Source organism: Cygnus atratus, chromosome 10 (assembly GCF_013377495.2).
Source record: "Cygnus atratus isolate AKBS03 ecotype Queensland, Australia chromosome 10, CAtr_DNAZoo_HiC_assembly, whole genome shotgun sequence".
NCBI lineage: Eukaryota > Metazoa > Chordata > Aves > Anseriformes > Anatidae > Cygnus > Cygnus atratus.
In genome coordinates, this window is record NC_066371.1 from 2,371,953 (window position 1) to 2,385,882 (window position 13,930).

At 43.7% G+C, this 13,930-nt stretch overlaps 1 protein-coding gene across 2 annotated transcripts in view; it reads right to left on the reverse strand.

Moving 5' to 3' along the window:
- LOC118248144 (contactin-4) overlaps positions 1 to 13,930 on the reverse strand; it is a 305,713-nt gene that overhangs the window by 6,898 nt on the left and 284,885 nt on the right. Inside the window, exons 14-18 of one of the 2 annotated variants that reach the window (XM_035546817.2) lie at positions 7,834 to 8,009; positions 5,311 to 5,431; positions 3,237 to 3,395; positions 2,383 to 2,532; positions 1,786 to 1,856 (exon numbers count right to left, since the gene is read on the reverse strand). In XM_035546817.2, the coding sequence (XP_035402710.1) occupies positions 1,786 to 1,856; positions 2,383 to 2,532; positions 3,237 to 3,395; positions 5,311 to 5,431; positions 7,834 to 8,009 (677 nt within the window). The remainder of the gene's footprint in view (positions 1 to 1,785; positions 1,857 to 2,382; positions 2,533 to 3,236; positions 3,396 to 5,310; positions 5,432 to 7,833; positions 8,010 to 13,930) is intronic. The other variant, XM_035546819.2, reaches the window with a different exon arrangement.

Sequence of the window (13,930 nt, forward strand, 5' to 3'; positions counted from 1 at the left end):
GGGAGAACTCAGTGATTCATGCATTTATTTCCCTGTTTACATTCCCCTATTGCTTCTTCTCCTTCTAAAATTACTGTCCTAAGTAAGGATTAGGAATGGGAGGCAGCTGGAATTCTGCTTTGCATCTAACCTGAATTTATCCCATCCTGATCTTAGGCACTTCAGTGACGTCTGTGCTAGAGGCCTTGCTGTTCTGTGTGCTCCCTGAAGTCAGAGGAGAAAACATCTCCAGAAGTCACTTTGTCTAGGACTTAATCCATTTCCACAGCTGCCTACCTTCCTTCCCTGACTAGACAGGGAGGCTGGTGTGACAAAGCCAGTAATTTTAGGCCCTGCAGTGACTAAGTGTCTGAAGTTTGCTGGGGTGAACCCAGGACACAACTGCTTTCCCAAGGCACGTGCAGCTGCTCTGACATCTTTGGAGTCACACGTGAAGTCATGAAGAACATGTCCTGACTGATGTCCGCCCATCGCATGGGGCTGGTGGCCCCACGCAGCACCCACGGTATGTGGACCCGTTGTTACATGGTGACCCAGGCTAGGTCAGCCAAATAGTCGCATCCCAATGTCATGATCTCTTAGAAATCACGACGACAGAGAGTGACTTGTCACAAACATGAAGGAGAACAACTAGAAGAAACAACCTGTCACCTCCAGGTTACGTGTATGCACACTGTCCCTTCCTTCTTGCAGGCCTGTAGTGCCCGAAAAGGCCTGTCCGAACCCAAAGCTCCAATGGGTGAAAATAATCTGTAATTACGGGCCACTGTCCCACAGATGGCCATGGTGCTTAAACACATTGCGGGGGTTACTTTTGGTGACTGCTTCTAGCTCTGTTGTCTGTGGCTCAAAAAAATATCAGACTATTAGAAAAATGGTCTCTGGACATTTACAAGAGTAAACTGACTGTTCTATTGGAATACAAATTATATTTCGTGCAAATTATGAGTCAAAGTCACGGCTGATGTTCTTGTGTTTTTGAGACATATTGGAGTATCTGTAGGAGATACAGCGAAACTAATTAGTCCAATGGAGGAGGAAATTTAGCACATTGAGCTGTGTGGTAAGGAGAAAAACCCATTTATAGTTTTTTAATAACCTTAAAAATATCTCTGGTGATTCATTCTGCCAGCCTGGTCAGGAATAGTGCTAAGTGGAAGTGTTAGCATGTCTAGTGAAGTTCATTATTAGGAAAAATATGCCAGCTGCACCGCATCATAATATGAAAATACGAGCAGACAAATGACTAAAGTTCTAGCCCTGGCTGCCTTAAGGAATGTTAAACATTTTTCATCTCTGTATCTCCTCGTGCTGGCTTTCCTTTCATTAGCAGCAACGAAAGCCAGCATGCAATGTGTCGTGCTAACTCTTAACCATTTGCTGCCATATAACCCACCACAGGGATGAGGGCTGAAGCTTGAGAGCCAGCTGTGGTTCTCAGCTGGGTGAGGGCATGCCAAGCTCGATCTCTCAAGACTCTGTTTTACCCCTTGGGTGGTTTCTGCCCATAGGCAGCCCATGCAGGTTTTGCCATACACACTGTGCTGAAGCAGCAATGGGCACCTTGCAGTCCCCTGCTCAGTGCTTCGCTGCTGCTTCATGGCACCATGGCCTGGGACGGGGCATGGGCTTTAGCTTGATTTCACTAGCTGGGCTATTTTATCACACAGCTGGGACTTTTTACCTCAAACCATTTATAGGAGCTCCATGGAAAGACACTGGGGTGGAAGGGTGCATCTAGATCACCACTGTATTAATTTTCCTCTCGGTTTGGACTCCACTTACCTCCCATGTAATGACTAGCTCAGACTTGCTCCCGCCACCTCCACTGACATTAGCCGGGGTCACTTCAGGAACTGCAAAAAAAAAAAAAAAAAGATGCAGCATTGTAGATAGCACTGAAAATGCACGTGATGATTTTGAAACCAAAGAAGTGTGTTGAAATGAAACAGCTACAGGACTCTGCTGGCCTTCCCCTGCTGGGTATCAGAAACATTAGCAAATGACTAATTTGCCATGGCAAACAGCACATTAAAATTATGTCAATAATAGTATACGAAAAGTATGTCAATTAACTTGTGTATTCAGTCTATAATTGTTTAGTTTAAACATTTATCTTCCATAAAAAAGGCTTATTTTCATGTTTCACATTCTGTTCCATTACAAGCTAAAACGGAGCAGAGGAAGCACCTACCATGACTGAGACATGGATCCCTGCAACCACCACCCTGAGCCTACTCCTGGCTGTGACCCCTTTCTACCAGACCAAAAGACAGGGACAGCATCAAGGAGTTTTACAGTTCTCAAGACTTGTCAGGCACCCTTTAATGATGATTAGCACTCGTGCAATGAGATTTAACTCAGCTGCCCAACACTACTTACGAGCTTCTTCAGTTCTTCTCTTCTCTGAAGGTCTGCTTGGCTCTCCAATCCCAATTAGGTTGGCAGCCACTACTCGAAATTCATACTCGACCCAAGGATTCAGACCCACCACGGTCGCTGTGAATGTCCTACCATCGATGACCTCTGGAACTGGGAGACAGCCATGGGACAGGAGTGCAGTGAAAACCCACTTAAAGTATTAAAAACAGCTGAGAAAATGTCCTAGCAGATGCCCTTAGAAGTGAGGGTTTAACATTAATAGAAAGCAAATACAGATTGACAAACCTTTATTTTTTTAACATTTTATTAATTGCTAAAGTTAGAGAGACTGCTAAAGCAAGAAAGGGACAATTATAACATTGTGTTTTTAGCACAGAAATTCCTTAAGAAGTTTCTCCTAAATTGACACTTTTTTGAAAACAAGGTGTCAAGACAACAGGTTTACATGCTTTTTATTTTTCTCTTTTTAAACTTCACTGTTCTCTCTGTTCAACGGTTACTGGAACGAAATTAACCTCTGGTGGAATGAGCAATTACATCATGGAATTTTCCCCTCTATCAGGGAAATAATTCTACTTAAAGATAGGCCAGATGACATGGCCTGTCCCCGAGGGATGTCTTTATAGACCACAATTACTGCTGTATATCTCCAGCGCAGCAACAAAAGATAGGAATTCATTCTGTTTTCCCTTAAACATTCATGAGAAAAATGGATGAGTAATCGCACTGACTGGACCCTAAATCTTTGGGTTGCCTAACTTGAAACTCGTTGAAAAGAGCGCTGTGCTGCAGCCAGGGAAATGACTTTTGGGGCAGAGCTGCTCCCCGGGGTGCGCTCGGGGCTCGGCGCTTACCTGTGCTCACCGCCTGCCACCCCACCGAGAAGGGGGTCCTGGCCTGCACCACGTACATCGTGATGGGGCTGTGGTTGTCTGCTCCAGGTCTCCAGGACAGCTGAGCGGTGGTGTCGGTGATTTCGTCGATGGTCACAGCTTCTGGTGGGCCCGGGGGACCTGTCAGAAAAGTCACAGGAGGAGAGCGCTTGAAGCCAGGCAGAGGTTGGGGGAACAGGGCCCAGGCCTTCCCTCCCAACCTGGGAGAGAGGTGGCTTGGTGTGGAGCTGTAGCTGCAGCTTGGCTGTGCTGGGAGGCTGGTGAACAACAAAAAACCTGCTGTAACAAGCATTGTGCCTGAGTGTGGGCAGTGTTTTCTCTTTCACTGCTGAGTACCAAGTAAAGCCCTGCAGGACACCTCCACCAGCGGTACGACCTCTCCTTCATCACGTGGCCATTCCTATCTGCAGTGGTACTGAGGTGACATCTCCCCCCAGAAGCACCACTTCACAGCAAACTTTCATCTTGCAGTTCATTCCTCCATCCTTGGACTAAAATTGTTCTCAAATGATATTAAGACCTGGACATATTTAAATATCTAAAATACCCTGAAACCTTCCAGTATCCCATCTTTAAAATTAAAGTTTCAGCAGGTCTAGCCAGATTTAATTTCTAAGAAATTAAAATTCTAAATCATATTGCTAGGCTGTGGGGAGAGCAATTGTGCAATGCAGCCTCGCTCGGCTGTTAGCTCCTTCAGTCCTTCCCGCCACGTTCCACAAGAGGAGTGAAATCTCATTGTGTGCTTCACAAATTACTCCTCCTGCTCGGCAGATGCTGACATGACCCATCTTCACTTCATGTCTTGGAGTAATGATGGTTACTCCCAACATTTCCTAATATACGTCTTAACAGGGTGCTGGGAAATATTGTCAGATTAATTCAGAGACATTCACACAGATGCTATCCCAAAATCAAGAAAAGGAAAAGAATCTTTGGCATCCTCATGTAATTATCAGAGCATACAAGAAGGAACTGGTAGCTGCACATTGATGCAAGAAGGTGAGATAACAGCTTTGGGGCTGGGATGGTCTGTCACTAAGGGTACAAATCCCCTAAACGTATGGCACTGCTGAAGACATGCAAAGGGTTAACAGCCTTTCCCTGGGAAAGGCTGCGTCACATTATCTTGACATAACTCCAATGACTATATTTTTAACAAAATTTAAATTTATTATGGATGCTCTATTTATGCAGCAGCTATTCACCTCCCCTATCCAGTCTCACAGCCCAGCAATATCTCCCAGTTTGCACACTGTTGGTGGCACGATGCAGCACAACTCCAGGTGCAGCCATGGGGCCACTGCCTGGATGCAGACATCCCTACTGATGCTTCGGGAGAGGGACAAGACCAGTATTTGTGCTGTCACCAGCGGCCACTTTCTTGTGAGAATTTAATGTTCCTCCTGTTTGTTTACAGAGCCAATGCTAAGGAAATTACCTAACCGAGGTTCTCACAGCAGGCTGTTTTGAAATGTTTGTACAAAAAACAAACCAAAACAAAAACCCCGACAGATCTGAAATAATGCTGCAGCAAAAATACAAGAACCGGTGTAACGGGGAGCCTGGGCGCTCTCGTGCTTCTTACAGGGCCATCGGTCACCGCTGCCCACCACCACGCATGGTCTGACCCAGCTACACAGTGCAGCCATAAACGTGATGTCAGCAGATGAAAAGAGCCATTCAGAGAGACCAAAGCAAAATGACTGTGTTCCCGACCTATTTCTGCTGCACGATTCACCAAATAAATGAGCTCAGTTGGTGCAAATTTTGCATTCCGGACATGAACGTGTACTCATGTGTTTATCTGCTGCATGTCTGTTTTATGAGTATGCATATATGAAAGCAGCTTTACATATGCTGCTTGAGAATGTACTGTGAACCACAGCTTGTACTTAGAATTTATTTCTTAGATTAATTACAAGATGGTGGGATCCCAATGAATGTATCTGAGCACAGAAATTGTCTTACTAGCAGCAGAAGATAGGAAAAAAAAAGAAAATTTCCAACAACAACAGTAACAAAATTCAAATACCTCTTACAATCAGGTCTGCAGCAGCCGATAGCTTGTCCACACTTGTTTGCACCATGCAGACATACTTCCCAGCATGCTTCAGCTGGATGCTTCTGATCATCAAATCACCAGCTGAATCCTGCTGATAAAGTAGGGAAAAGTGGTTACAATTACTTTTTAATGAGCGCTAAACATCATTATCACATGAAGGACACTGTGACTAATGGATTTATTTTATACTGGCTGATGAAAACATTCGTAATGCAAGCCGTGGACTATTAAAATTATGTGAGTTCGCCTTGAAGATAAGAGCGGGAGCGTTTCTAAAATTATGGCTTCTGCAAGGGGCAAGGGAGCCAGGTTTGGGTCCGTTAAGCAGTTTCCCCATTAAAACAATGTGACAGAGCTTATGTGGGGCAGGCTTGCCTCAATTCCTCCTTCACCTCTCTGGATAAGCAATTTATAGCCTCTTCACTGTTCACATGTCTAAGTCCTGTCTACATCTATTTCACAAGTGCAAACCAGCCCAAATTATGAGGCATCTGCAATAGTTTCATGGCCTTGTATTACGGCCAGCATTTTGATTGCCTGGCGTTTTTGTACTAAAGATCATGAGAACAGCACTCTCCGAGGAAATCTCGCATTACCTAACAGCAGTAATTTGTTTTCCGAACACCAAATGCATGTCTGATTAACTGTTGAATAGAACTAATTACGTTTCTGTATGTATAGGAAGCTCAAAACTCTTTCTAAATTTTTCTCTAGACGCAAAACATTCAATACATTAAAAGTCTCAGGGTAACCTTGTGATTGTGGCTTTCTGACTAAAGAATATTAATAAAGTTTGTAATTTTGGCTTTGCAGCTCAGTCACTGGGAAGAGCTGTCACTGCTGATGTGCACCCTAGGCATAAATCTTTAAGTGCATCTTTTAATGATTTTTTTAGGTATAAAAGCAAGGCTTGTAAATTGTATTTCCTTTTCCTTTTAGCATCAAATTTCACTCTTGACAAGTGTAAACATAGACTGCCTGTCTGCCCGAAACCCAGCACAGCACGTGACTTTGTCAAACCTCCCTTAGAGTAACACGCAAAACTCCCTTCTGTCCTCTACCTCTGCTGAAAAATTATTATATTTCTTTCCATCTTTTTCTTGCTATGTTCGCTCAATAAAAGCGGAAAAAAATAATCTGGAAAGATGATGGGAAAAGCAATTTTTAATTGCAACTCAGTTAGAAATTAAACTCCCACAAGACCAGTACAACATTGAGCAGGGTAAATCAGATGAAATCTGAGCTGTGAAGAAAAACATGAGGATTACAAAAAAAGTAAACTTTTCACTCATTTTCTACACATAGTCTGTGAATCTTCTGGTCCAGTTTTATCAAAAATTATTTGGAAATTATTTTTATTCAAAAGAATAGCATAAAAAGCTGGAGGAAGGTCTGACAGACATGCTACATCCTTATGTGAAAACCCTTTCCAACAGATGGCTTCCTCGGATATCTTGTATGACGCTGACCCTTTCCAATTTCCCAAATTTATTCTGCAACAATTTCAGGGAAACTCAGACTGCCCACATTAGCCAAGGGGCCATGTCAGTGATGCTGTAGATTGTCACCTGGGGCGTACTCCTCTCTGGGGCTCGGGGCTGGGCACTGGCCAGCCAGCACACTTGCCTTGAGAGGGACTTTCTGGTCCTAAACCTTCCTGGAGAGGCAGAAAATAGCAACTGCCTTCTCCTCTCCTAAGGAAGGAAAGCAATTCCTACCTGCACTACAGCTGCTTTCCCATACCTTCCACTTGATCATCTTCTTGAATGACGGGGATGGCTAGGGCTGTAATTAATAGAGAGTCTAAACATCACCTCACACCTCTTCTCCTAGCTATCAGATTTCCATGAACATCATCTTCTAAACCTTTAAACAAACATTTCATTGGACATTGCAAAAGTTTGCATTGTCAGTTGGTGCAGACTGGGTTTCCTATAAACTAACAAGGAACCTGAAGATACCAAAATGACATCACCAGGAAACTTGCACAGATAATGTTGAGGAGAAACATCATTTCCAAAGGTCAGTGGTGTTTGTAACTCTATGCAGATCATTTTGCATGGAGGAAAAACGCTTATTGCAAGCATGTGGTCACAAGAGAAGGACACAGACATATAAATATGTCAACAAAGACTACCTGCACAAATTTGAGGGTGTCTTCTAATTTTTCCCAATTTCTGTATAAATACAAAGTTCTACAGCTGTTACTTTTTTTTTTTTTTTTTTATGCCTTACAGATCTTCTGATGTACAGCTCACCACAATGGTAACACATCATTCATGCCAGCAGATTTAAGGAACGTCATTAAGCAATTATAACAATTCTACATCAACTATCACAACATAGTGTACTGTCAACGTTTATTTTCTCAGTCTATGAGCCATAAGATGTCTCCTAGTGTTAACTTAATTCTATGTTATCTTCAGCTATTACTGTGACTGTCAATAGAAAAGAGGAACACTTTGGGGGGATTGCTTTAGTATTAATACTTACCCCTCCAACTCTTTCAAAGTGGTCCCCATCTTTTTCAAAGTCTATCAGGTGTCCATTGAATGACCAGGTAAACATGATATCTAGCGAGTGATCATGAGATACCTGACAAGGCAAGACAATACTTTCTCCAACGGTGACGTCCATGCTGAAAGGTGACACCATAACCCGTGTTGGATCTACAAATGAAGACAACAGAGAAAAAAAAAAATGGTCCTGTCTTCCTGAGAAAGGGAGGCCCATGTGGAGCTGAAAATGATCCTACACAATCTATCACAATAGTAGCTCTTGAAATTTTTCAAAAAACTGAACTATCACATCTTTGATTTTATCCCGATACCTTTCTCTTTTTGTTGGATGGAAAAATTATCAAGAAGTCTTCCAGAATCCTCTTCTAGCTGCAATCCAGATGAACAAGGAGAAAAGAAAAAGATGGAAAAGAATGCAACAGATTCCTCATTCACAGCTGGAGTTCACGTGGATCCTTTACCACTAGTTTAATTGCCCATATTTCACTTTAGTCATGCAGCATGAACAAAATGGTGGCATAGAAAGATGAGCCATGACACATTGTGCCAACTTCAGCTCCTCATCTGTGCCTATGAATTCCCTCTGCCTCTAAAGTTAACATTTGTCTTTCATTTCTGTTGACAAAAATGCTGTATATTTTTTTTCTACAGGGCTACAGAGAAAATGAAAAGGAGAAAAAATATTGCTTAACAATGAGACCAAAAGTCTGAAAATCATATACAGATAGATATTTTTACTTATTCCAGAAGTCTGTTCCACACAGCTGTCATGGTAAAATACTACGGGCATTATTCATTCTCTAAAATATGAAACCAAAGTCTTAACTACTTCATCCAGGGACTACTGTCCAACTGCTTAACTCTGCTAAAACAGTAAGGATATTGCAAAAAATAAATGTCCTGGGCAAAACTATTTGCTGAAATCTGGGGGACATGAAGCTGTTCCTGGGTTTTGAGAAACCTTATCAAAAGTCTCCAGAAGGCAGTGAGAAAGATTTGATCGCTGACTTGAACAGGCTTCAGATCAAGTCCTCAAAGACATGGCAGTGTTGCTTAGTGTTAATTAATCTCTATTTTGGTTTCACTTTCTAACAAAACAGAGTAACTCTTATCATAATCACAGTAGCTGTTATGAGGCTTCAGTAATTAATACAAGTAAAACATTCCAGACTCTCAGGTGAAAAGCGGTACAAGTGTAAGTTACTAAAACAATATTTAATTATTACTTTGTTTTTATGCAACTGATGTGTCAGGATTTTACAGTCATTTGGGATTGCTAATGCTGAAACACAGGAGGATGTGGAGCATCCAGAGCCTGGGATGCTGCAGAAACTCCCCACCTGCAGTGGCATAGAATCACTCACAAAATTCCTTACAGTTTTTGGAGTTTAGTTTCTGTCCTGCTCCAAGTCCATATGAAATGTTTATGAAGGACGTGATTCTGAGATGCAATGAGTACCTCCTACAGAGCTCCGAGGTTTTTCTGCAAATTGCCCTCACCTGCCATTCACCTTCCGCAAGAGGTGAGAATTCCATACCATAAACCTGATTCTTCCTGATGAAATACATGGAGTTTATAAAAACATAAAGAATGAAACATGGATGCTTGCTAAAGACCTATTTTCCAAAGCAGCTTAGCACAGCTCTTGTGGAAGTTGTAGGAGCTGCAAGTGCCTGGTGCCTTTGAAAATCAGTCCCCCAGGTTTCAATCCAATCATGTCAAGAAGCATTGCAATCTTACAGCTGGACGTACCGGGTTATAGGAGCGGCCAAGATGGTGCGATGACAAACGATATGCAGGCAGGGCTCTGACCCAAGTCACGCTCAGCATCAGCAGGAGCCCCCGGTAATGCACTTTACAAATCACCCCAAGGAGAATGCTTACGAATCTCTTCTCAAGGACTAGAAAAGCTGAAAAACAAAACCACCTCCTCCCCCCCGAATAACCCTAGCAGAGCAGCTAATGGAAAATGTTATTCAGAAGCCAATTGAGGGCAGCCAAGTGTAGGCACACCTTGGTGATACGCAGCCAAGTAGTAATCAAAATTATTAGATTTGCATTTTCTAAATCTGTAACATCAGGCACCTTTTAAATTATGGTGAGTGCTTTAATGATACCAAAATTGTGTTGGTTAGCATCCAAGTCAAAAATAAAAAAATATATATTTTTTCTACTAACTACTCATTTATTTATTGTCACCTGCAAGGCACAAGAGGCCATCTATGGAGACAAACACAATGTGAGAACTGAGCTCACTGCTCTGTTACTACCCCAAGTGCAGATTACTTTCTTTGGATGTCTTCACTCAGTATGGGCACTGTTACCAAGGACAGCTAATTTAAAGAAAAATTGTGATTTTGGTGATACTCACCTTTGGAGCACTCTGGTGCACTCTGAGATATTTGATATATAAAAATAAGTCTGAAACAGTCAGTTGCAAATAAAGGGTAAGAACTGCTATCAGTAATGTCACCCCGAGCAGTTGTTGTCTGCAGGTTTGTGAGCCCCGCGGAGGGAGGTGGCACTGGGCACCTCCCAGCAAACATCCCAGGGAGCACGACTGCTCCTGGTCAGTGCTGTGACAGTACCTCAGGCATTGCTGAGTTTCCATAGGAGAGACAAGGGAATGCTGAATGCCAAAGGGAGCGCTCTCAGGGGATGGAAAGCCCTCCATCATCAGGAGGCAGAATAATCTGGTTTTTGGTCTCTCTTGGTTTTGCTGATCAGAGGCCATGTGCCCGACTGTAGGTGTCACTGAAGGCTCAGGAAGCAGCAAGGCTCCCTCTTGGCCTTCCTTTCACGTCGGCATTTTCACCACTGCGGTTTTTGTGCTTGCCACGTGAAGGAACCGCGTGGTTTTCATTTTACACACGTTTTTCCTCATCTGCGGAGCAGGCTGGGGGCTCAGCCTGCAGCTTGTGCGAGCTGGTGGGGCAGACCCTCAGCGGAGCAGAGCCACGCCGGGGCAGCTCAGTTGGCCCCCAGGTCCCCTCAGGGGCAGAGAGGTTATCTTGGCTTTTCTTACCTGCTGTCATCCTCAGTGACATCCCTTAGTGTTACTGCTGCGGTGCACACTTGGAGAATTTGCCATATTTCTGACTGATTTAATGCATTTAGCTTATATGAGCGGAGATCTTCACAAAGCTTTCCTGCTAGCTTTCAGTCTGGAAGAAGAAACGGACCCGAGCAGCATTTCCTACCTTCAGCTGCTGCTCTCATGTCCCTCACGCCCCGTTAAAAGCCAGCCGTGCTGAGCTGCCCGCGCTGTGCATCCCACCTGGGCGCACCGCGCTGTGTTCCCCACCCACAGAGCCGCAGGCTGCACCATCGCGGTACGGGCTGAGGGCAGCAATTATCCGAGCTGAAGAGAAGCCTTCCCACCCCGGCTTGCTATTGATTGGGCGTCCATTAGGGGGGATTACTTGTTTAGGATAAACAGCTTTGCAGGGCTGCGCTTGCTTGCTGGAGCTCACGCAGTGCTGTGCTGCGTCGCATTGATCAGGAGGACGTGACACAGTGGGACACCAGCTACAGAGGCATGGCATAAATGACATAAAGTGAAGCAGAGGCTGACACTCGGGGATAATGCTTGTTGGTTTTTATTTTTAAAGTCAGTCCAGGGCACGCAAATGTATCTTGAGTGATCCAAGAGGACCAGGGCACAGCGAGAAGTGGCACCATGTGCGTGGTGCCAGCCAGCAAGGTTCCAGCCGAGCAGAGGGTTTCCCACCTACGGGAAGGCAGCTCTGTTTGCACTGCTCGGCTGCTTGGCATCCCCCTTCCAAATACTCTCATTTCCAATTTGGCTCGGCTGTGGCAGCTGTTCGCTCACCTCTGCAGGGAAGGGATTCGGCGATATTAATAGGCGCAGTGCCTTTCATTTGCGGATATCAAAGTACTTAGCAAACAACGAGGTCTGCTTCGCCAGCCCGGGAGGGAGGAGGCGCACACAGTGTTTTATCACAGCAAAAGATTGAACAGGAGACACAGCTCCTGTCGTTGGCCTCAAGTCAGTGGACTTGAGCATCTCCAAGACTAATCCAAAGAAGAAACAATGACAGTATTTCCAATGCTGGTTTCTGAAACTGTGTACCTACTGCCTAAATGCTTACTTAGACATCTGTCCTGGCACAGAAGAGGTCAAAACAGAGCAGAAGGGAACACTCAGGTTTTGGACATACTTTTCCATGGTAAAAGAAAATGGAAGGAATCAGAACTCACCCCCAGACTTAACAGTGCCTATAGAGGCAAAGTATGTAGCAAATATTTGTGCCTTTGGAAGGGAAACTGTGGAAATGGACACAAGTCAGAAAGCAAAAACTGCAGCGGCTGCTTATGGACAGAAGAAACATAGTCTGGCTCTTTAAATGGAAAAAAGCAGTGCTTGCTTTCATTGAGGGATATGTTCGTTTCCTTCAGGTAGATGAGAAACATTGGTGTCCCACGTACTGCGCTCAGAGGGCACGGCTGAGCTGAGCAGCAGCAGCACAGACGCGTAATGCCCAGAGAGGCTGCTGTAGGTGCAGCACAGAGCACGGTTGCAGGAGGGACACGAGGCTGCCACACGCAGCACAGCCATCTCAGCACACGAGGCTCTGACTCCCTGCATCATGCACTGGGACAGCAGCATGCCAGGGCATCTGTTAGCTGCTTAATGAAAACTGGTATGGCTGACAAGGTAATTTCAGGTTCAGGCATGAATGCTCAAGTGCAAGAGTTTACGTGCAATTACCAGATGCTTCAAACAAGCAGCTAAGACAAAGGGAGGCAATGCCAAGCACACGGGGCTGCATCCAATGCTACAGAAAACGGACAGTGCTGCTTTTCCTGGGGCTGAATTTCTGTCTACGTTGCTGATATTCTTTATGTGGACCTAGGCAGACAAGCACTACTTGCAAGTGTGATTAACCATCTAATTACCTGCTTGTCTGAGGCAGCAATTAGTGTTACAATGTTAAAGATTCACCTCCATTTTGTACTTAATCTGCATAATTTCACATACAAGATTTTAAAACCTTTTTTTTTTTTTTTTTTAAAGATAAATAATAACGCTAATTTTTTCTCTTTATGGAAAACCAGAGGGGTTACTGTTTTCTTTTTTGTGTTGTTGTTGTTGTTGTTATAAGAGGGAGTTAATAAATGCATTACAGATCAATGCCTTCTATTTGCAATGACATTTTACATTATTATATTGATTTCAAGGCAAATCATGTCTGGAGATAATAAAAATCAATCTTGGAGGTAGAATCATCTGTTTTCTATAAGCAACTGAAGAATCAAAGTCCAATATATAAGTGCTTAAATGTGCTCCAGTGTTTCTTTCTCTCCTGTTTGTGACCGAAACATTTATCCAAGACCATGAAGCCCAGAGCATCCGAGACCCGATGTCTAGCTCAGCTTCAGGATCTCTCAGTGCTCTGGACACCGTCAGACACAGTGAAAAACACTAAAAACAGGAAAACATAACCCAGAGCTAAAGAAATTAATAACTGGTGAATAACTAAACACGTAGTATGAATTAGCACAGCAAACTACAGCTATCTTCATAGACTGTTTAAGCACTTTAAGGGGCATGGCCACAATTAATCTGAGAAAGACATGGGGAAAGCCAAAGATAAGTGGTAAAACGCGGACTGCTTTACACTATCGCAGACTTGAGCCGTGATGAGCCACAAACATGCTTGCAGGAATAGTGCACTGCTCCTCCTCATATCAACATAACTCTTTGGTGCTATACCATCAGCTGCTACACGTATGCTCCTGCAGGACACGTTTGTAAGTGGTTTATAACTGGTTTATAAGGCACATGTCTTAACAGGCACTGTTGCAGCACTTACAGTATCCTCGTGTTTGTAGTATGGTAGTTCAGCCTAATAAACTGTAATCTTATTAAAAGGGAAAGGGACACCATCAGCTTAGAAAGAGGACTTTAGGCTTAGGACTAAAGTCATTTTTTGATTTTAGAAATATATGTGCTTGGCGGTCTAGATCTTTCCATGTAATCAGGCAGCACTGATCTTTGGCACCACAGGCAGTGACACGTGGCCACATATTTTACAAGGATTAAGGG